The sequence below is a fragment of the Falco biarmicus genome, chromosome 3 (genome assembly GCF_023638135.1).
Source record: "Falco biarmicus isolate bFalBia1 chromosome 3, bFalBia1.pri, whole genome shotgun sequence".
NCBI lineage: Eukaryota > Metazoa > Chordata > Aves > Falconiformes > Falconidae > Falco > Falco biarmicus.
The window spans coordinates 1,067,257-1,088,735 of record NC_079290.1 but is presented as its reverse complement, the minus strand read 5'-3'; the positions used below and the strand labels follow the sequence as shown (position 1 = coordinate 1,088,735).

Here is a 21,479-nt window from a genome sequence, read left to right as displayed (position 1 = left end):
CAAGGGAACGACCAGGAATCCTTGGGGGATCACAGGAGGCAGAAACAGGAAGGGCCTGGCAGATCATTACATCCGTATGCCTTGGTGGTTTCTCAGTGAATTGCTTCATTTGAATGGAGCCCATATGATCCGTACACAATCTGCAGTCCCATGCAGAGATCACCATTTAAGGGCCATTGCCTTCTAGCAGGTGCCAAATCTCAGATAGATAGCCGCATTCTATTTAAAACCAAGGAATCTGAAGACACAAATGCTCATTAAAGTTTGGATAATTGCTGTATACGATTCATAAATTTCATAACAAAGTATAAAAGCAGAAGTTATACATCAGTGTCACTCCCTTCCACATGCACAGGAATATTTTCAGGCTCTCCACTTTTCTTTAAGCACAAGTATTCCTTCTAAAAAGCCAGGTAACATTTCATAGGTTGTTTTGCTTCTTCCAGTCTTAATTGTAAAGACCTAAAAACTTCCATAGCTCACATCTCTGTGCACAAACTGTTTGAATAACAGCATTGTTCAACCCTAAATTAACAATACCTAATTTCTCATAAAAACCTTTTCTTATCTCCCCCTCTCTTACAGCTGGCTGCAGGAAGTTCCATCTCAAATCTAATTATGAGACCTGTTTTCTCTTTTACATAACATTACTCCATATTCACACAACTCAGCGGAGTTGTTATTTAAATACTAGCGTAAGTAAACGAAGACTGCAGCATGATGTACGAGCATCTACAGCATGGGCAGTCTTGAAATACCAGCTGTCCTCCCATCGCTAAAGGTCACCACAGATAGCTCCATACTCAGTGTCATCACAGCACTTAACTTCTTCAGGGGTTATAATGCTCCAAACGTAGGAAGTCGGACTTTCCTAGTGTGTTCAGGCTATCTATTTTTCAGGCATGATTTCTTAGATAATAGCAACAACATGGAAATCACAACAGACCAGTAGAGCATACTCTGCTCCATGTGACGGGTGTACAGAAGACAAAAACATTCATTTAGTTAAAGATGAAAACTACACATTCAGTTAAATGCACTGCGGATTAGTGGCGATGACTTGGAGAGCTTAACCTTCTATCAGAAAGGGTATTGCAAGAATACAAATAGGGAAAACGTCTTGAAGCAACAACAAAGCAACAAGAATTCAGGTAAAAGACCAGTGTGCAGCTCACCACCCTCCTGCCAGAGAGCAGTGACCTGCAGGCCTTACAGAGCACTTCACTTTTTTTTTTTGAAGGCTAATGAGGTATCTAATGGGTGTTAGAAATGCCAAGCCGTGCTGCTTGTACGAGAGTAACCTGGGGAAAGCCAACAGGAGCCTCAGGCTGATGAGAAGAATCACACAGCTACAGCGGGCTGCTGGATGAGAAGTTGGTACAAGGCAAAGAATGGGAAGAACCTCAAGCCTTCCCTCTTGCTGTCTCTCTCCGGAGGTTAGCCTTACATGGGGAAGGGGTTGTTTCGCATCTCCCTGGCGGCTGCAGGCTGCTCCATGACAGGGCATGGAAAGAAGCTGCTGTTGAAAATTATTTGTGCTATTGCAGATTCAAAGCTCTAGAGGTTTTATGAACATTGCTGCTCATTAACATCTTCAAAAGCCCAGAGTAGAGAACAGAAGGGAAATAAATACATGTTTTTGTTCAATTTATTTAGAAAGCATTTCAGTGAAGGAAACCCCAGTAAATTCTTTTGTCTCACCCAAATAATTTGGTCTCGACTCTTCATCTTTTAAACCTGTAGTGACTACAACAGAACTCTCCTTTGTGTATGGTGGAACTAACAGGGCTGGACAGTGCCTTGCAGCTCCTTGGCTTAATGATTTCTGCCTTCAGGCAGATACCAGGATAAAAATCATTCTAATTGCCCTTTGCTGACTTTGGGCAGTTAAAGACTGTATATGCAAGCTTTCAAAAAAAACCCCAAAACCAAACGAACAAAAACCCAAAACAAAATGAAAAAACAGTGAGATTCTGAGTTTAAATAACGCAGAAAGTAAGACAAATTAAGATCTGGTGACAATCCAGAGAAAGACAATCTAGCTCTGGGAGAGCTGGCTTCACTGTAGAACAAACAGACAAACAAAATGGTTTGGAGGAGCATAAAACTTTCTTTTAAAGAGTACTCTCCAGCTTATTCAGGGAGAAAACAGAGACTCTTGACAGGTTGCTTTGTGGGTGTTTTTTTGTTGTTTTTTTTTAAATTAAGGAATGGCACTTGGACATGTCCAGGGCAGAAAGATTCTACTGGCTCTTCAGAGATGCTCAAATCTGTAGCGGTAGCCTTCCATAAAAGCAGAGATGGAGAAGCTGGTGTTTAGCAACCTGACCTCCTGCAGGACATCAGGAATTCCTCAAAATTCAGCTTTGTATAACTACATCTAGTCAGCTAATGTAAGATGTTACCTCACCTTGCAAATCTGGCTCTCCTGACCACTTAAGACAGCAAAGAAGCCAATAGACCTATTTGTTTGAACTAGAAAAGGTGAAGAATGTGTGAGCATAAGAGAGAATACCCATTTTCTCAGAAGACTGAATGTTAAAACAGCTTGGCCACACAATTGCTAAGGTCCTAGCCAGTTTTCAGACAGAGCTGAAAAACAGCTTGATGAAAGACAGCTTGATCCAAGATGTAATTCTGCCCATTTCTCCAGTCTGTTGAGGTCCTTCTGAATGGCACCACACTCACCTTGTCTGCCAAGCACTCCTCCCAACCTTTTATGATCTGCAAACTCACTGTAAGTGCACTCTGTCTCATCGCCCAGGTCATTATAAACAACATTAGCCCCAGTATCAGCTCTGGGGTACACCAGTGACTGGCTTCCAGCTGGATCACACCTCTGTGCCCAAGAGCTCAGCCAACATTTAGACCATCTCACTGGATTTATCCAGACCTTACTTCAGTTTCTGTGAGGATGTTATGTGAGACAGTGTCAACAGCCTTTCTGAAATCAAGATAACATCCACTGCTCTCCCCTCACTTGACAGTCACCTGGTTGTAGAGACTATCTGGTTGGTCAGGCATGATTTTGCCCTTCATAAATCTACTCCATATCACCTTCTTGCTCATCATGTGTCTGGAAACTGTTTGCAGCATCAGCTGCTCTATTACCTTCCCAGGGATAAAGGGGAGCCTGATCAGCCTATAGTTCCCTGGATGCTCTTTCTTACCCTTCTTGAAGACAGGGGTGAAGTTCACTCCCCTCCCAGCCTCAGGAACCTCTCCATCACCAGGGTCTTTCAAAGGTAATTGAGAGTGGCCTCAGAAAGACACCAGCCAGCTCTCTCCGCAGTCCCATCAGGCCCCATGGGTTTGTGTGTCCAGCTTGCTCCCTAACTTGATCCTCCTCCACTGAGGATAAGTCTTCCTTGCTGCAGTCTCCTGCCCTGGTCTCAAGGGCCTGAAGGCTGGAACTTACCAGTAAAGATTGAGGCAAAGAAGGCACCTCGAAATTTTCTGTATCTTTTGCCATCAGGTCTCCTGCCCCATTCAGCAACTGACCCGCATTTTCCTGACCCTTCCCTTTGCTGCCCATGTGCTTGTAGAAACCCTTCTTGCTGAGGCTTTTTCTATTGTTCTATGGTCCTACCTGCCTCTACCCTCTCTATCGAGAGGAACAATGAGTAAAATAGGCAAAGTATCTACTTCCCACAAGACTAAAAATGAATCTGCTAATCCAGATTTCTTCACAATGCGTTGGGGCTTGAAAAACCATAGACTGGGAATGGAGCCAGCACCCAACTGCAAATGGGAGGAAGCAAAGCGCTGGGCACTCTGTCCTGAGCATTGCAAATTGGCTAACTAGAAAATGAAGCAGAGGCATTAACTGTTTACTAAAATATAGGCCTTAATTGTGCTTCAGTAAACTCAGACTCTGTATTAGACATAACATTCACTTCACTATTTCACAGAGCCCTCTGGGGAAGTATTCAAATCTGAGTGTCTTTCTGATCTTTTGATGGAAAGTGTTATTTTATTTGTAAAAATATATAGACATGCTCAACAGGCACACGCACATACATATATACACACACGACAGTGCCCTTTAAACAGTGACATTTCCTCATACTCACCATCTAGTTACCACACAGGAGTCACTGTAATTATTTTTACCTCACATACAAGCAATACCATGATGTAGCAAATTCAGTCACTGCTATCATTTCTATGATGTCCAATGCTAAACCCATTAATCTTCTATAGCATATATTGATAACACATACAATCATAAAGAGTTTGGAAACAATGTTTTTGAAAATTTTCCAAAACCTCTGACATTGTGATACAAATAGCAATCTCACCTAAATAACTGGGCTGGCACTTTTACTACCAAAATGAGGCAGCACTTCAGAAGGACAGGTGGTACCCAGTTGCATTTCCAAGGCATTGCTGCACACACTGGCGTCAGAGACCCAAAAACTACAGGATACTTGTGCTAATTTGACTTTGGGGCTAGTTGTGCTCTTTGTAATTCAGTGACTTCTGACTGCTGTCCTCAGGCCCACCACTCTAAACCAGAATCCTGCATCTTTGTGGGGGTTTGCCTGCTCACACGGGGGTTACCCAGACCTTTGCAAACCAAGTACATCCCTAGCTGTTCTGAATTTGGAAAGATGAGCTGGAAACAGGTGTGATAGATCAAGATGGTGACTAAGGGTGAGATGGGCACCTCACTTGCTGTGCCCAGGTTCTGGGCAGTCTTCAGAGTAGAAACCAAGTGACAGATAGAAAGGAAAGGCCTAATTTTCTTAAGTGCTGTTTAGGTCACTATTTTCCTAAATTTAAGAAGCAAGAGAAAAATAAAAGGAAATGGTAAAATTACTAGTAAGCTTCAGACTAGGAGGAAGAAAGCTTTAGTAAAGCAGTTTTCTACAGCCCATGGGAAAAAACAGTATGCAGAGGAGTTGAATTGCCCAACCTACACATTACCCCACTACCTGCTCAAAGCGTTTCACACAAAAAATATTTCTGCTTACCTATAAAGATAGGAGTTTTCCTCCTATTACATTAAAACCATCGTTAAACCCCCACAAATTCTACTAATTAAGACAAATAATCTCAACATTACTATGACTTGTGGTCAAAGATATGGTGATAGAACATTTAATAATAAATTATGAACTCAATATTGAAAATTCTTTGTAAAAATTAACCAACTCCTGCAAGCCCAGTCGCATATGGTTTAAGGAAAGACTGACACAAACAGATTAAAAAATTCATTCACATCAAAGAGAAATTTAAGGGCACAGATGGATGAGACTTCTCAATTTCAGTCTAACCTGAGGGTTAAATTGAGGGTTAAATCTAATGACTAGTCAACCTGCTTACTTTCTGTTACACAGAGCATTTAGCAGATACATTGTGTATTTCTGGAAAGGACGCATCAGGGAAGCCTGTAGATGTTGACAATTTGCATATATTTTTAGGGGGTGATAGGCACAAAGCCCTGAAAGACAGCAGTTAAGTTTCATTTATTAAGAGGATCCACCCACTTTTAAAATAACGCATATGAGTCCCATAAGATTCACTTATCGCAAGACCAAATTTTCTTCACGATACAAAAAAGGTGGTGCCATAGCAAGTTACAGCACTCTTCAAAAGCGGGACCCAACATACTACATTTCTTGTGATCCATTTTTGAATAATCTTTGAGATAATATTCCCATCCTTGCAGGAAAGCACAAACAAGGACATTCTTCTGTACCAGCAATTATAAAGCCATATAAACCTGCATCCGTTTCTGGAGGAACTGCTCCTTTCATCACATTGTTTTTTGTGGAAAACTAGATTTGCTAAATTTGGCTTTGCATCTGTATTGCAATTGTTTGTATCTGTTTGAAAACTCACTGTCACTCCTTGCATTCAGCTTTACTCACAGAAACTGCTGGTTATTTGTCCAATCTGTCATCTCTTGCCACCCTGGCAAGCACCACATGTTACAAGACAGGAGCTAAAAACCCCACAACAGAGGACAATAATGCAATAAACAGATTTTTGCGGGGCTACCCCTGCCAGAGTTTTTATTCATTGGCCACTGCACTAAAATATGAAGTTATATCCATTTAAAGTGATGTGACATCCACGCTTACAAATGATAAATTTCTTCATTGATCCTGCCAAATATTTTGCCCCAGTGACCTCTTGTGGCAGTGAGTTTGAGAGATATTAGACCAGCTTTGTAGATGACAATAATTCTTCCATTTATATGACACACAATTAATAAAAATTAGTAAAGACCTGAGTAAGCAAACACCTGAACAAGTAAACTCATGGGGAAAACAACCATTTCATTATAGTGTGATCTTTTAGCAATACATAAAAAGTAGAGGGTGTTTCCTTTTTTTTTTTTTTTTTTCTTTTCTTAATGCATGAATACACTTACCACTTTCTGGCCTGCGAGGTAAACTAACAGGTGGACACAGGTTAGGCATGGTGTTCTTCAAGTCAGCTAAAAGCAGAAAAACCCAAAATATGTTGAAACAATTACACTTGAAGGTTTAAAATGTAATCCACACCTCCATATTTCCAGCATTACTTCTGGGATCTGAATGTTGCATCTTCTCACCACACTTACAAGAGTAAGGATGCGAGGCTGCTTAGCTCTCTAGCCCTTTTGAGCTCGTACATGAAACCAGACTTCCTGACATTTCTGTATTTATAAATATTCCTTCAAACGCTTTTCAAAATGCAGTTATTTATGAACAGCTTGTTTTGGTAGTTCTGTGGGTTTTTCCATGCCCCTCTCTGCATCTGGTTTTCTGTATCATAAGAGACATAAGATTTTCTCTGCTTCCTGATTAACAAACCAGAGTTTCTCAAAACAAGAATTGGGAACAAGTCAATTTCCAGCAGAAAACTTTCCAAATTAAAATCCAAATAATCATTCATATTTTCCACACACAAAACTTCTCATTTGCTATTATTTCCCTTAACTATTTTGTAATTTCATATAACAAAAAAGAAGTTTCCTCTGTGCGTTCATATTTTGTAAAACACTTTGGCTAATCAGATCAGTTATAAATTCTCTATTAAGACAAAATAAATTACCATCCATACAGAAGCTGAAGACACATCAGTTTTTCTGCTCGTTTCTTCCACTTTGTATTGCCTATGCATGGAACCAACAGATATTTCTAAAAACTCAGGAGTTACTTTCCTACAAGGCTGCGGACTCAACACAAAGACCCTGCTTCATGCTAACGTTCCACTGCCTATGGTAAATTCCTCCTTCAGATTTCACTCATTTTTCCTTTTAGCCTCAGAGCTTTTATGTTCCTCTACCTAGTTCGCAGAACCCCAACACACCAGCACAACTGATACAAATTTTTGTCTGCAAATATCTCCATTTGCATAAACATCTGTGCCTTGCTGTGTGTTACAGTGGAAACACATCTGAGGCTTCCTCACTACACATGAAGAAATGTCACCATCTCTCCTAACACTCCCCGCTTTGCATACACCCCAGTCTCCTCTTCATCATCTGTCCATCAAGCGACCAACAACCTTTATTTTTAGTTGGTTGTTTGCCAACAAAAGGAAAAAAAAAATCCAAGAAGTGGAATTGTATCTACACCTCTGCTGTCTCCATGTTTCTACCATTCTTCATTCTTACCCCAGCTGCCTCTCAGCTCCCCCCGCCCACAGGCTCTGGACAATGCCTACTTCATCAGGGCCGTCATTCTCTTTCCTGTGCTCAGCCCGTCCTTCCCTATGGCAACCCCATGGTGCCTCCCAGCTCCACGCTGTCTCTACTCTTGAACAAGGGTTGCCCCACTAGAGGAGACAATGAATGGTTTAGTGGGCAGAGTGCCAGCGCAGGACTTGAAAAGCTCAGGATTGAGTCTGTATTTCAGACACAGCATGAACGAAGGTTTTCTTGAAGTTTTCCGACACTGTAAAATGCACTCTACTGCCAGGATATATGATCTAGCTCTAGACAACTTTAACTGAATTATCTTGATATCTCGTGCCCTGGACAGTAGATATCCACGCTTCATGCTTCCACTCTCCACTCAGATATCAGACCTTCCCCGCTCCACAAGAACTAAGGGAGGTTTAAAGGCAGGAAAAAGTACTTCTTACTCAATTCCGCCCCCCTCCCCCCTCGATTCTGTCAGTATCACCAGACCTGCCCACGTGGGCCTTGCTGCTCTCAGTGGAGTTCAGCAAGGTTCTGTATAGACTCAGTAACATGCTATCTTCCCGTAAAGGTGGACACAGTCAGCCAGACATTTGTTTTCCTTGTTGTTTCATTTTTGTTAAATCAAAGCTAAACAAAGTAGGACTAGACCAACCCAAAAGGAGTGTGACAAATACCAATACCATTGAAAATTTTCAGCAAACTAACGGAACCTGTGTTTCACTATGGAAAAGAAAATTCATTTTGACCAAAAGTGGTTCTGATTTCTCCTGAGGAAGTAACCTATCTTCTCATAATTTCTCTTCTGTTTAAACACGTGATGGCTTCTTACTGCTTGAAGAATACGGTGCTACCTTGGCGTTTGGTCTTGTTCCTTTCTTTAGCAAAACAGCAAGAAATGAATTTTAAATTCTGTAACAAAACCAAACCTTTTGAAGTTATGCATCCACACTCACCGTTAAGCCATTAGCCAAGCAGTGAGAAACAGAATGATGTCCTGACCAGAACTGTGCAGTGGGACAAAATATATTTGGATTCTGACATTGGCCACGAGTCTTTCCTATGATCTAAGTTAAATTATACCTCTTTGAGTTATTTCTATCCCTTTCTATTATAAATAGAGATTTAATTGCACCTTTCTTTCCCTTGCACATACCTGTCTGCCTTGTCTATTTGTGATCCTTGTAAACGGGCCCTCCATTTGAAAGCTGGAGCTTCTATATATTGAAGCTAAATAATAAGCTTTGACGTTCAGAAACCAGCTGGAGAGGCCACGTGCCCTGCATCACTCACCAGGCTTCTGATACCAGCCAAACGGGTGTATTCTGACTTCAGCATCTGGTGAACTGCAATTCAAAACTTTCCAAGCACTTCGTGTCTCCTCAGCACATGTCTGGATTCCCAGGCTGTTCAGAGTCAGGCACACGACCTTTCCACCTGCCCGGGAAATACACGGTTATAGAAACTATGAGGCAAATTCTCCTCTTCTAGATAGTATTTTGAGGAAAGTAAATACAGCATGATTCCACTGAGTATTAAAAGGAATTCCACTGACTTAGAAATCAAAGGAAGGAAATACCTAAAATGAGCCAAGTTTTACTGTTGTTGAAAATAGCATTGAAAAATCTCAATGAATTCAATGGGAGGGAAGTTGGGTACCAATATTATAATCTATTAAAGTCACTGAGTATTTCCACTGAGAAAGATCAGGACCTCTTTTATAAGCAAGTAGCCCTTTCTGGTTAATGCAATCCTGGAAATTAAAGATCAGCAGGTATGTTGAAACATGGCCCTTACTTATATCAAGATAATACTTCTGCCTTTCAAGGACCTATTTCTGTACCTGAAAAAAAAAAAAATAATGGAGGGTTTGAAACACAGCTAGCACTTTCATTGAAAGTTTATCCTAGCTCAGGTTAAAATCCCTAGCGAAAGTTCTCTTGCCTACATGAATGCCAGGACTGGATTTCTGAAGTGCCACAGATAATAAATATCTATCAGGTAAACCAAAAGGTGTCTTTTGCATGTTAGGTGCTTTAAAATTCTTAATTTTTTAGAACTATTTAAAGAAACTCAAAGTCATATTCAGTTAAGACTTCAAATTTCACATGGTCATATGGAGGTATAAAAACTGTCAACTATTTTTGATTTGTGCAGCAATTTCAATGTAAACTAGATTGGGTTAATTTTTCCAAGCTACTTATTTTTGATTGAGTGAAATTTTTTTCTGCTCAACAAAAAAGGGAAATAAAAACATATATTTCTGGTGTTCCAAATTCCCAAATGAATCGTAAAACCAGCACATCCTAATGACTTCAGGAAGAGCTGATTAGCACATGACACGTCCAAAAACAAGGTTAGGCCACTTTATTGACCTAAACCTGCATTTGGAATAACATATTAAGAACCACTTCATTGATTTTGACCTGGGTGGCATCCAATTTTAAAGATTCTACAGACTTTTATACAGAGCACTTCCTTTACAGCCGGCGGAGACAAAGAAAAGTACCTCCGGAAGAGGATTCAGTCAACCAAAGCTTTAATGACCCCATAGTTGTGTCTATACATCTCTCTACTGACTACAGAGGAAGCAGAGGTTGACAGCACCCCTTAACTTAGCCATCTATCGTGAGTAAAATATGTTTGTTTGACTTTCTAATGGCTTTCAAGTCATTATGCATACTTTCAAAGAACTAACAAAAATCCTACTTGAAATGTCTTAAGTAGCTAAAATACTAAGGAAGAGAAGATAGGCAATCTCTATCCCAGGCTGCTTCAAGTAGAAAACTAAAATTTGGGAGCAGAGTTTAGGCATCCAAAAAAGCCAAATGCTAAGCTGCCCCAAGGTATCCACAGATATTATGTGCTTAACATTCATTTATTTTCCATAATATTCAGGTTTCTAAGTCCCTTAGGCTTTCAAAAATGAAACAATATTAAAACAAACAAAAAAACCCAAAACCAAAACAAAACAAAAAATAACCAACCACAAACAAAACACAAAAAGAAGTCAGAAGTTAAACAACATTTTGGAAGAGAGGTTTATAAATGAGGAATAACAGTTCCCTGGAGTTCTATCAGTTTGAATTTCATGCTGTTGGAACTGCAGCCTCTTAAGAACTCATTCTCATGAAGTTTTCTTAATAACTTCTGAGATGTGGAGTGTGTCATTGGGCTGAACGAGAAATGGTTATGGTTACTCCAAAAGGGTGCTAAAGAGAGTCGCATAAGATCTGCAAGGTCTTTTAAAGTGCCCTTCACAGCAAAAGAACAGTAAAGTTTGGAATAATGGAGACCGAAATTATTTTAAAAATAAAATAGTGAAAAAATACCTGACAACTGAGAGTCATTAAAAAAGCCAAATCCTGTGCAACAGGGGTCAGCATCACACCAACGCTCACACTCAAAAAAACTAGGAAAGGAAAAACATCATTATTTTTAGTCTCATTAAAAATCTTTCTCTGTCATGAAGAAGGAAAAAGAGGATGCTGCATAGTGCAGAGACACTGAGAACCTGTAGAGATGCCTTTCACGATAAGACTGCTTCATGGTTCTTCACACTGCATAGACACTTACATAGATTTTCGATTTGTAGATGAAATTACGTTTGATCAGTGTACCTCTACCAGACTACATTTAATTATTTAGATGATAATTTTGATATGTGCCCTAAAAATACACCTAAATTAATTTGGTGTATAGTTGCCAAGAGATTTAACTGGCCAAAGAACAATTTAATGGGAGCATAAAAAATAATCCACATATTTATAATTACTAATTATATACATTACTATTTGTAACTCAATTATAAATTTCCTTTAAATCATACGCTTTTTTTTTTTCTTGATTAAATATTCTCAAATAATGCTCTTCTTGGATCAATGTGTCTGATCCCCTTCATCTGTGTAACTGGGCCTTGGTATTCCAGGCATGGTTAAGCTTCCAGTAAAAACACACAATCACGTCCTACCCATCTGAAACAGCTTTTCGGCTCATGTCAGTCTTATTCCTCACTGAGATCCCAGTTACTTTCTGGAATGGTACACGTGTGTAGAAGCTCTTCACAGAGCTTTTTAGAGTGACTAGAAGGGAAAAGAAAATAAAAATCAGAAAAATCAGCTTAAACTTGTAATTTACATATATTGGTCAAGTAATCACATGGTAAGGGTAAAGTTTCTGTTTCTATGCTACAGTGGTCTTGATTGATTAAAAGATAGTTTTATGTTATCCCAGTAAACTTTTGATGGTTAAGCTTGAAGATGAACAAAAACCCAACAAGCGAAGGCTCTATAACACTAAGCAAAGTACATCGCCAAGGGAAGACTTCCAGTCCAGGGCTTCTGTTTCTGAGACCTGTATTGACATTTCTTTTTCCACAAGGTCAAAAACTGGGGGACAACTTCAGACTGGAAGACTCCAGTGTGCTTACGTATTATTCAACCTGTGCTGCACTTTGGGCTCTCTGAAAAGACACAATTTAGTAGTTTAGTTCAGTGGACCTTTGCATTTTTCACTGCAAAATTATAGGACCCTGTACAGTCATAACAGGCTTGTTTGTCCAGTTTCCTTACATGAGCCCTATGAGAAAATCATTGAACTTACCAAGCATTCAAAGAGCAGAGGTGAAAATCCACACTAAATATATATATATATATATATATATATATAATATATATATATATATAACACTCAACAAATTTCAGGTTTTGCATTGCTTAACTAGTATGGAAATTTAATGGTAGAAAACAGGATTGGTAATATCCCAATGACGTTCCCATTTTACTCACATTATAAACAGATCTAAGGCCTGGTATACAAATTATTTGAGGTACTCTTGGCCTCTCTGATTTGGGAATAACTGAGGTGGAGAGTGGAACTCATGGTTAATATCTTTCCATCCTGAATGGAAAATGAAAATCTGTACCCAGAACAGCCTAACCTTCCCTTGTACCATCACGTCCCAGGACTCATTCATACATTCATACTTTTTATCTCAGAATCAAGAGCCAAAACGCCAGCTTGCATTACCCAGGATTAGAGCACAAATTATACATCCAAATCTGAAAACTTGCCTATTTTATGATACAATATCTGTGGTTGCCAGGGTAGTACAGTTTGACAGTTTTCTGGTATTTGATCAGTGCTGCCATCACAGATCTGTGCCTCTGGATAAAGGTTACAAACAAAATACATGTCTGTGGTGTTTTGAAGATCTGCCATTCGACAAAACTCATCTTCTTGTGCACAACCTATGAAGCAAAGTCACAAAGAGTTACGCAAACAAGAGGGTTTCTTCCCCTTTCTGTTCCTCTTCATGTTTTCAGCAGGCTTAAAGCTATCCATCAGCAAACAAGAGTGACAATTTCGGTATTATTCTATTACAGTGCAAGAGAAACAGGGACAGATTCCATTTCTAGTGACACTGAAGAGCAGGCTTACCTGGAGAGCACAGAAAAGGAGCTACACTACAGTTGATTGACAAGCTTTATCCTAGTGTATTGGTGTAATTTTAACATTGCAATTCAAAAGATATCTCTGTCCTTTTTAGTAAATTTGATATACAAACTGAATAATCATAAAAGAACTCTGCACCAGTCATGGGTCTCTTATTTTAAAGAAAAAAAAAAAAGGACAATAAAGACTACAATGTCTTAGTAAGGTTTTGCAAAAAATCTTCTGAAGCATTCATACATCACACAAATACAAATGAGTTTTCTAGAATCAACTGTTCAAGCCATTTGCTTGTAGCAATTTGTGCTGAAATTTGCCCCAGGGTAATACAGCACCTTCAGAAAAGCAACAAAGCTGTCAAACTCACCTCTTAATTACTGTGGCAATGGCTTCTGTAAAGATATATGTCAATGCTTAACTTGAAAGAGGCATAGCTCTACTGACCTCTTGCAGTGATGTTTGTGCACTGTTTAGTACTCTTGGTTCTGCCTTCCTGGTAGTCAGAGCTAGAAACTCTACTCCATTTATTAAATCAAAATATACTTCATCATACCCCAAAATATCTGTATTCTACATTTTTCTTTTAGCACTATGTCATCTATCTCTTTGGAGGTGTACCTTTCAAGAACAGTGAGGTATTGCCTGAGCTGTATCGTGGAGTTCTCTTGACCATAACAGGGATATGGCCTGATGGGGACCGATGGGTGGGTACCCTTTCTGCCACAGCAAAGTTTTACAGTTTCTTCCTTAAAAGGAAGAAACAGGTAGCTCCATTAGCAACTTCCATGAAAATGTTACAGGGTTTCCCCCAAAAATCTCAAAGTCCAGGGTTTCTACTTATCATAATTACAATATCTATTGGAAGTTTTTAGTTTATTATTATTCCCTACAGAATAACAGTCTCCAAGACATCTTACGTGTGAGACACCAAAGCACAGCTTCCTCTGCTGAATACTTCTGCCTGAAGATCCAATACTGCTGGTAGGGGAGAGAATGATTCTGGTCACTTTGTACCTGGTTGCTGTCCATTAGGTAGAAAAGATCCTTTGTGGAATCTAAGATTCAAACAAACAAACAAACTGTTCAAACCTACAGAAAACTTAGCTATGATCTGGAATAAATTACATTTATTTATATATAAATTTCCGCCTCTCACATCACAACAGCTGCAACCATTTTGTGGGGCTAACGTACACCAAAGGCTGTTTTTAATAACAGAGTTGTCCACCCACAGTTATTGATGCTTGTGCAGGCAACGCCTCCTCACCGAGCTGCACAACATAGCATTGCCAGACTATTTCCACCACCCAAAAACTAGATGAAAATCCCAGGTCCTAGAAATAAAAAGGTTCTCTCTAGGCTCTCATGCAACACATCATCTTAACAGTGAAGCATGATGCCTTAGAGGATGTTTACAATACCTTAATCTATCCAGTTTTATTAATCCAGAACACAGCATTTTCCTCATATTCCCTTGAGAAGATTTACACCTCTCAGTGTTAAACATTTTCTTAACAAGCTTAATGCCTATTTCAGTCATTTAACCTTATTTCTCCTACTTTATGCTGTCACAGACCACATTAAATAACTCCTTTCTGTCACCTGTCCGTGATCTTTAGATGTGCATACAGTTCTTTATATCTCTTGAGCTCCCTGTGAAACAATCAATCACAGCTATTTCAGGCTGTTTTCAAATTAATCCCTTTAAATAAACGTCCAGTACTGAAAGAAATGAACACTTTTCACTGCTCTTTTACAAATATCTTCATAAACACCTTTTTATTTATCAAATGCTATCAGCACGTCTCATCTCCAGTTACTCCAACACTGAAAGATTCTGTTATTTAATCTTACATGCACTGAAACATCCAGACAAAAGTGAAAACAGGAAAGTAAAGACATGTTGATGACTGCAGCTGAAATGCTGAAGCACCTACTGACATGCTAGGAGTGCACAATAGCTTTGAATTTTCTATCAGAAAGTATAAAAGGTATGTTACCGTGTGCTCTAAGGATGATCATCAAGTGATTAAAGCTCTGTAGATGTTTTCCCAGATGTATCCATAACTTTTCTAAAAAGGTGACTTATAGGTCTTGTTACATCTCAAGACTTAACTTCAGCCTTCAGTTTCTCTTGTAACAGTTTGTGTCATGACTAAGACTAAGGGATGGAGGCAAAAAACTGCATTCCTCGCATAACTTCAGGTTTTAAAGATATCAGCCCCAGCAGAGTAAATGGACAACCCCGAGAGCTGCACTCATGCCTCGACAAGAGAATTTCACCCAGCATAGTAAGTGCAGTTTTTACTCATTTTTAACTCTAGACTTTAAAATACCACTAATTGTATAGGAGCACCACTAGGTAAACAGACATTTTAGTTTACCTTTCAAATTACGTAAGTAAAACCAGCAATTCACTTCATGTTAGGATTTTATATGTATTAAATCACATGCTCAGGTGTTCATCAAGACTCCTCAGCAAAGATTACAGTTCATTAGGGATGAGCTAAAGTACTCTCAACAGTCTCCACTGCTGTCTTTCTCTTAGGATTATGGTGCTGAAGGCGCAAATGAACTCTAGTAACTTATAAATGGTTTTGGATATATACATGACTTAGTATAATGAAGAGCAGACCCTGGAATAACAAAGGAGATGGAGAACTTCACAGGTCCCTCGCTTCCACCATGCACGGAAGAAACACTGAAGATTGCAGTTTCACCCTGGGTTTCTGTAAGCATCATATATACAGTCATATTGTCAGTAGCAGTAAATGTGCCCAGGTACTCAGGCTAAGGATTTGATTACTGCATTTATGTGAATTTTTTTCTCAGCCAAACAATATTTCCTGAGTCTTTACAGTTCGGTATTTCACCAAACATTTTAACACTTTAATTTCCAGCTTGGCTTGGGAAGGTAAAAACCATAAAGACAGGAGGTTTATATTTTTAAAATCTTTCTTAAAACCTGTATCAGACTTCCTACCTAAAAGAAATCCTCTGGACTTCAAAATACCTATATCATTACGATACATAAATGACAATATATGATATTCTCTGGTTAAATTCTGCAACCCCCTCTGCTGTCTTCTGCTGCCTTCTCTGTCCACCCTTACTATAATACCTGATAACGTTAGATCATTCTCTGTCTTCAAAGCAGAAGTGTCACACGCAGGGTTTTTAGTCTGGGCGACCCTATCGGAGCCTGGAACGCAACAGGAATTCATGAGCATAGTAACTCCATTTACCTTTCTTCCACAAGACAAAATAATCATTAGTTGCCAAACTATAACAAATATTTTCAATTGCATCATTAAGCAAAACTCCTTTGGTAGTTCCACCAGCTGTTGATTCAAACATGAGTTAAACCATCTCTGTACAACTCCGGGAAAAACCTAAACCAAAATGCACTGTTTGGAGGATAAAAGTAAATGCCGTATCCACAATGACCCTGCATTCAGCATCAGTGCTCTGGAGGCTGTGTGCATTTATAAAGCAGTATCACAAATCGTTCATGCAGGTCCTGCTATGTACATTGTGTCATTCAGAAAGTAAACTTGCAAAAAAACCCCACATACAGGGTTATCGTGATAATAAAAATAACCCAACTAGTTATGCATATAGTGCCAAATTAATATTATAGCACCTGCACACCGATGGGACAAAGTGTCCCCATGATATCTTTTTCACAGGTATCAAAAGTTATATTCTCAGACAAAAGAATTTACCCAAATTTCATGAAACTGACAGTAGCAGAATTATTCTAGATTACACCCACCCCTGCCAGAAAAGGCTTCTGGGTGGTGTCTCAATTTGGACAGTAAAAAATAAAGTGAGAAGACACTTCCATTATAGAACACACATCTGCCACTGCCTACAGTCCATCAAGCTTTTACAACAACTTCCATGACATAACTCACCTCTCCACAGGTAAATTTGCTGAAAGGTAGTAAAATTTCTTTCTGCCTCTTCTACCAAGTTAGAAGCTAATAAAGAAAAGAGTTTGTTAGAATAGCTGCTCAAATTAAACAGGTAGTATTGAAACATTCAGAAATTGCATTAACAACACATCACTAGACTATGCATCATCTGATTTACAACACAAAACCCCAAGGAAGAAGATCTCAAGTGTCCTCGTGCTAGTCTGAGTCCAGGGAGCCAAGGCTTTGCTCTATTTTTCATCACTGCTTTTTCTGTGCAGCTCTGGGCATCTCTCTTTTTGTCTTTGCTCCAGACTTTACCTTTCTTTCAGGTTACTGGGTTTAATCTGCCCAAATTAAATACTGAAAGTATTACAGGGTGACATACTAAACACATTCTTGACTTTCATTAATGTTCACCCAGTAAAACACAAAAGGTCCATCTATCCAACAATGCATCCAATTAGAGAGTTCTTATTCTCTTGTGATTGTACAGATATGGATTTACTTGAGAAAAAGCTCCGAAGTGCAAGAGCAAGCTGGTGAAAAAGGCAGAGCCTATACAAGAATTAAAGAAAAGTCATGTAAATTGAGAGAACTCATTGACATACTTCCCCTGAACACCTGTCCTCCCAGGGTGAAGGAAAACATCTTCTCTTTTTCTTCATAGTTCACACCTTTACATATCCCACCAATGACGGATGTTGGTGCTGGACTCCAGCCATTTGCATTGCAGATCAGCACGTCTGCGGAGCTCATCACACTACACAAAATGGTACCTAGGTCCAGGCAAAGAGAGAGTTGCATCACTCCAACGGTTCTTTGCACCTGCACAGAGCTTTCCACCCAAGCAGCCCACAATACTTTCTCTAAATGCTAACTGAAAAAGAAGATCAGAGCCGTACATTCAAACTGGAGTGCTAAGGTTAGCTATTGAATGATGAATGATGCACCACTTATCTATAGGATGATGTACTTATGTTTATCTAAAAGCTGGGAAACATGCAAGGACCCTTATTGCTAACATGACGGATGTACTAATTGCAAAGTCCTTGGATTTGTCATCTTTAAAAAGGCTATCTGGTCCTAAGTTCCTGTTGTTTATGAAACGTGGCAAAGACAAGGACTTAAATCATGGTCACTAGTTTAGTGCGATATGTAAATGAGTTCCTGGCATTGTAATGAATATGTAAACGATTTCCTGGAAAGTTAATGAATAGGTCTGAGTTGCTTGTATAAAGAGGGGAATGAAAAGTCCCCTCGGTGTGCATGACTCTGGTGGAGTGATCCCCCATGCACCCAGCGCTGGTGAATAAAGATAATCTCTGCTCACTCGAATATTGGTGACCAATTCTTTAAATCACTCTGCATCCCCAAACTAACCATTTGTAGACTGCTTTTCAGTGATTTCCAGCACATGCTATTACCACCTAATAAAATATCACTATTTATCTGATAATACCCAACAGTCTTCTCGGCATTTTGTAGCACCATGGAGACATATTCATACCTTGGGCGATCTTACAGTCTCAGGCTCTGAACCAAGAAAGCACTTTTACTTTTACTGGGATGGCTTCCTGGATTGGTGCCCGATTTCAGCTTGCCCAGCCCTAAGCCCCCCCCAGCATCGCAACGTGAGCCAGCGGGACCTGCACACTTAAGGCCAGGTGTCCTAGCGTCAGCCTGGCACTGTAACTTCTAGACAATGCTCAGCTCATCCTTTGCACTTGCTGCCATAGCTCAGGAATTCCTCTGGGTTTACAATGCCCTCTCTGGTTTGTTTTTATGAGCTGTGTACACAAGATATTTAATATGCTACTTTTATCTTCTTTTTAACAGAATGCTAGTCCAAATCATGCATTTTCCTCTAGTATTGATCCAAATAGGTTTACCCCAACAGAGAGCTCTAAACTTTTACTTTCTCCACACCCCATTCTACACTCACAAGTATGGAGAACCCAGAAATTTGATGGTAAATGTAAAGAGAAGTGGACTTTACAAGCTCACCTAAAATATTTTGATGCAAAAAAACATGAGATGCCAAAACAGAAAATAATTTTCTGGAAACATTTGCTTGACAGCTTCCACAGAGAAAGTTGTCTCAAATCCAGGATCAGTTTCGACTCCAAACTAGAGATGTGTTTGCCACATAGCAGCCTGGATTTGTGAGTCCCTGTCTTTAAAAACTTGAGACTTCTTAATTAGAACTTCACTTTTTCTATAGGCAATGTACTCCAATGGGAAATCTGATCCCATGTGAGCTCAAAAAAGAAACAACAAAAAGCAGGCACTGACATTAAGTGCTTAAATTTGCTGGCAGAAATCTGGGCCCTGCGCAAGTCCCACCTCTGTCCAGACTGTCCATCCCACTCGCACTTGCTTCTCCTAGCTAAACACTCAGATTTAGGTGATTATAACATCCTTGCATGCAATAACAAAACATAATTCCCTGTTTAGTATCCTCTTTTCCTGCTCCAAAAAGGCAGCTGGACTACATTTGCACTACAAGGACTTTTTCTGGAGGCACCAACTTCTGGCAACCGAGCTGCTCCAGGTAAGGAGAGAGGCGTTTTCAGAACGGTTTATCCCATCTGGATGCAGATGTCTAAAGCAGGTCAAAAGAACTCTTTTTTCAAAATTTGTCTCCGAGAGCACCTTGCTACCTCAGGTCTTTATCTATTGCTCCAGGCCAAGCCCTGAGCACTACTCAAATTCTGCCTACACCAAAAAATGTCAGTGATGCGGAGGCACTGGTATCATCTAGAGGTAGGTGTACTGTACCCAAAAAAATGAGTTCTACTCAGTGTTTATTTTCTGCTGCAAGATTTTGTGTTTTACAGTTAGACAATACCTCTATCAAGTGCAATTTGACTCAAGATGAAGCCGTCACAGCATAGGTCCCTACTGCAAGTCTGCCGACAGAAGAGCTGAGCATCGGTCAGAGACGTGCTAGCTGCTGAGAGCACCGTGGAGCGATACACACCAGAAAGCACGTTCTGAAAACTTGTCTTTTCAAAGGTCTTGAGTCCAGATGAGTTAAATTCCTGTCCTGGGTAGAGAGAACAGGAAAGGAACGTTCAAAAGAGCTCAAGGAGAGATGGGATGCTTTTGGACTGCCTGCAGGATGTAGCTGGTTTAAAGTTTTATGATAAAAACTCAGCCATAAAAGTCCTTCTCTGGACTTTCAGATGCAAGATGAGATCTTCAAATGGTTTGGTGCAATTATATCTGGGTAGCTGGTCAGAGTGTACTGCTGGGGTAGGAAAACCAGCCCACTGTACCAGCAAAGGGCTCCCAAATCGATGTACATGGTATGGTTGGTAATACTCCACTTTCAAGCACTACATTAATAACTCCCAGATAGAAATGAAGCAAACTTAGCTTGTTAAAAAAGTAAAATGTGTACTTTGGCCAGCATAACTGCATCTGCAATTAAGGTTTCTGCTGACTAGACGCATATATAAGATGATACAATTCATATAATCCTGGATCTAATTAGCAATATTAACAGAAATCTGGGGTAGTTCTGGTATGAACAAGATTGCATTGATTGCAACAACCTCAGGGGACTTGCCTTTTTTCAGGTGAAACTTAGCTCTTTATTTTTATTGTTAATAATAAATGGTGACTCAGAGGTTTCGACAGAAGTATAAGGAAAACAGTGACAGCAGAGAGCTTTGGCTCACACCCTGTAGCATTCTGTATTTGGTCGTCTTGTGTCAAATTTGGCACGGGGCATAAAGTTGGACACACAATGAATGGGACATGCAGTGGTATCAATCACACTTAGGCCAAAAGGAAAAAAAAATTACCTTGTACATTCATTAGTTCAGCTGAATCACCTTGGGATTAACTGAAGAGCAGGTTATTCCTTTGCTAGTATATTAGTAGGACAACTCACAACGAAAATTAACCTCAACTGTTAAATTATGTACAAGCAGGTCACTAATAATACCTTATATATTCAAATAACAAACTGCTTAGTGAAGAGAAATCAAAGTACAACAGAACAGAATAGAATAATACATTGGGTAGAATTTGAGGTTTTGTAGGACTATCTGCTGGAGAAAGCCATCAAAATAGCTTACCAAAGCTGTATTCCTAATTTCCAGGGAACAAGGCATGAAGGGAAGATTTGCTGAGGTTTCTGGGCTATCACTAAATGTTAAGCTCTGGAAAGTATTATGTCTCCTTAAACAAAGATGCTCCCCACATTCAATCATGATCTTATACAGAAAAAACTACAGGCTTGGGCACAGCTGTCTAACATTAGGTGAGTGATTTGCATCTGATACCTCTCTTCAAGTAGACCATCACAGTATCTCCCTCAGGATTCCTGACATGAAGCAGGCAGCTGAGATGACTGATGCTAGTGGCAGTGGGGTTCCCCAAAGCACCTTGCACCTGAGACAGAAAACAGGCATGCAGAATAAATCCAGCCTACCTGATTTCCTCTCCTAAAACACATTTTC

At 39.6% G+C, this 21,479-nt stretch overlaps 1 protein-coding gene across 1 annotated transcript in view; it reads right to left on the bottom strand.

Moving 5' to 3' along the window:
• TG (thyroglobulin) overlaps window positions 1-21,479 on the bottom strand; it is a 161,095-nt gene that overhangs the window by 91,361 nt on the left and 48,255 nt on the right. The window contains exons 25-35 of the mRNA XM_056330821.1: window positions 21,303-21,411; window positions 19,859-20,056; window positions 17,619-17,786; window positions 17,008-17,073; window positions 16,212-16,292; window positions 14,008-14,145; window positions 12,712-12,888; window positions 11,610-11,721; window positions 10,972-11,051; window positions 8,933-9,076; window positions 6,383-6,448 (exon numbers count right to left, since the gene is read on the bottom strand). Coding sequence (XP_056186796.1) covers window positions 6,383-6,448; window positions 8,933-9,076; window positions 10,972-11,051; window positions 11,610-11,721; window positions 12,712-12,888; window positions 14,008-14,145; window positions 16,212-16,292; window positions 17,008-17,073; window positions 17,619-17,786; window positions 19,859-20,056; window positions 21,303-21,411 — 1,339 coding nt within the window. The remainder of the gene's footprint in view (window positions 1-6,382; window positions 6,449-8,932; window positions 9,077-10,971; window positions 11,052-11,609; window positions 11,722-12,711; window positions 12,889-14,007; window positions 14,146-16,211; window positions 16,293-17,007; window positions 17,074-17,618; window positions 17,787-19,858; window positions 20,057-21,302; window positions 21,412-21,479) is intronic.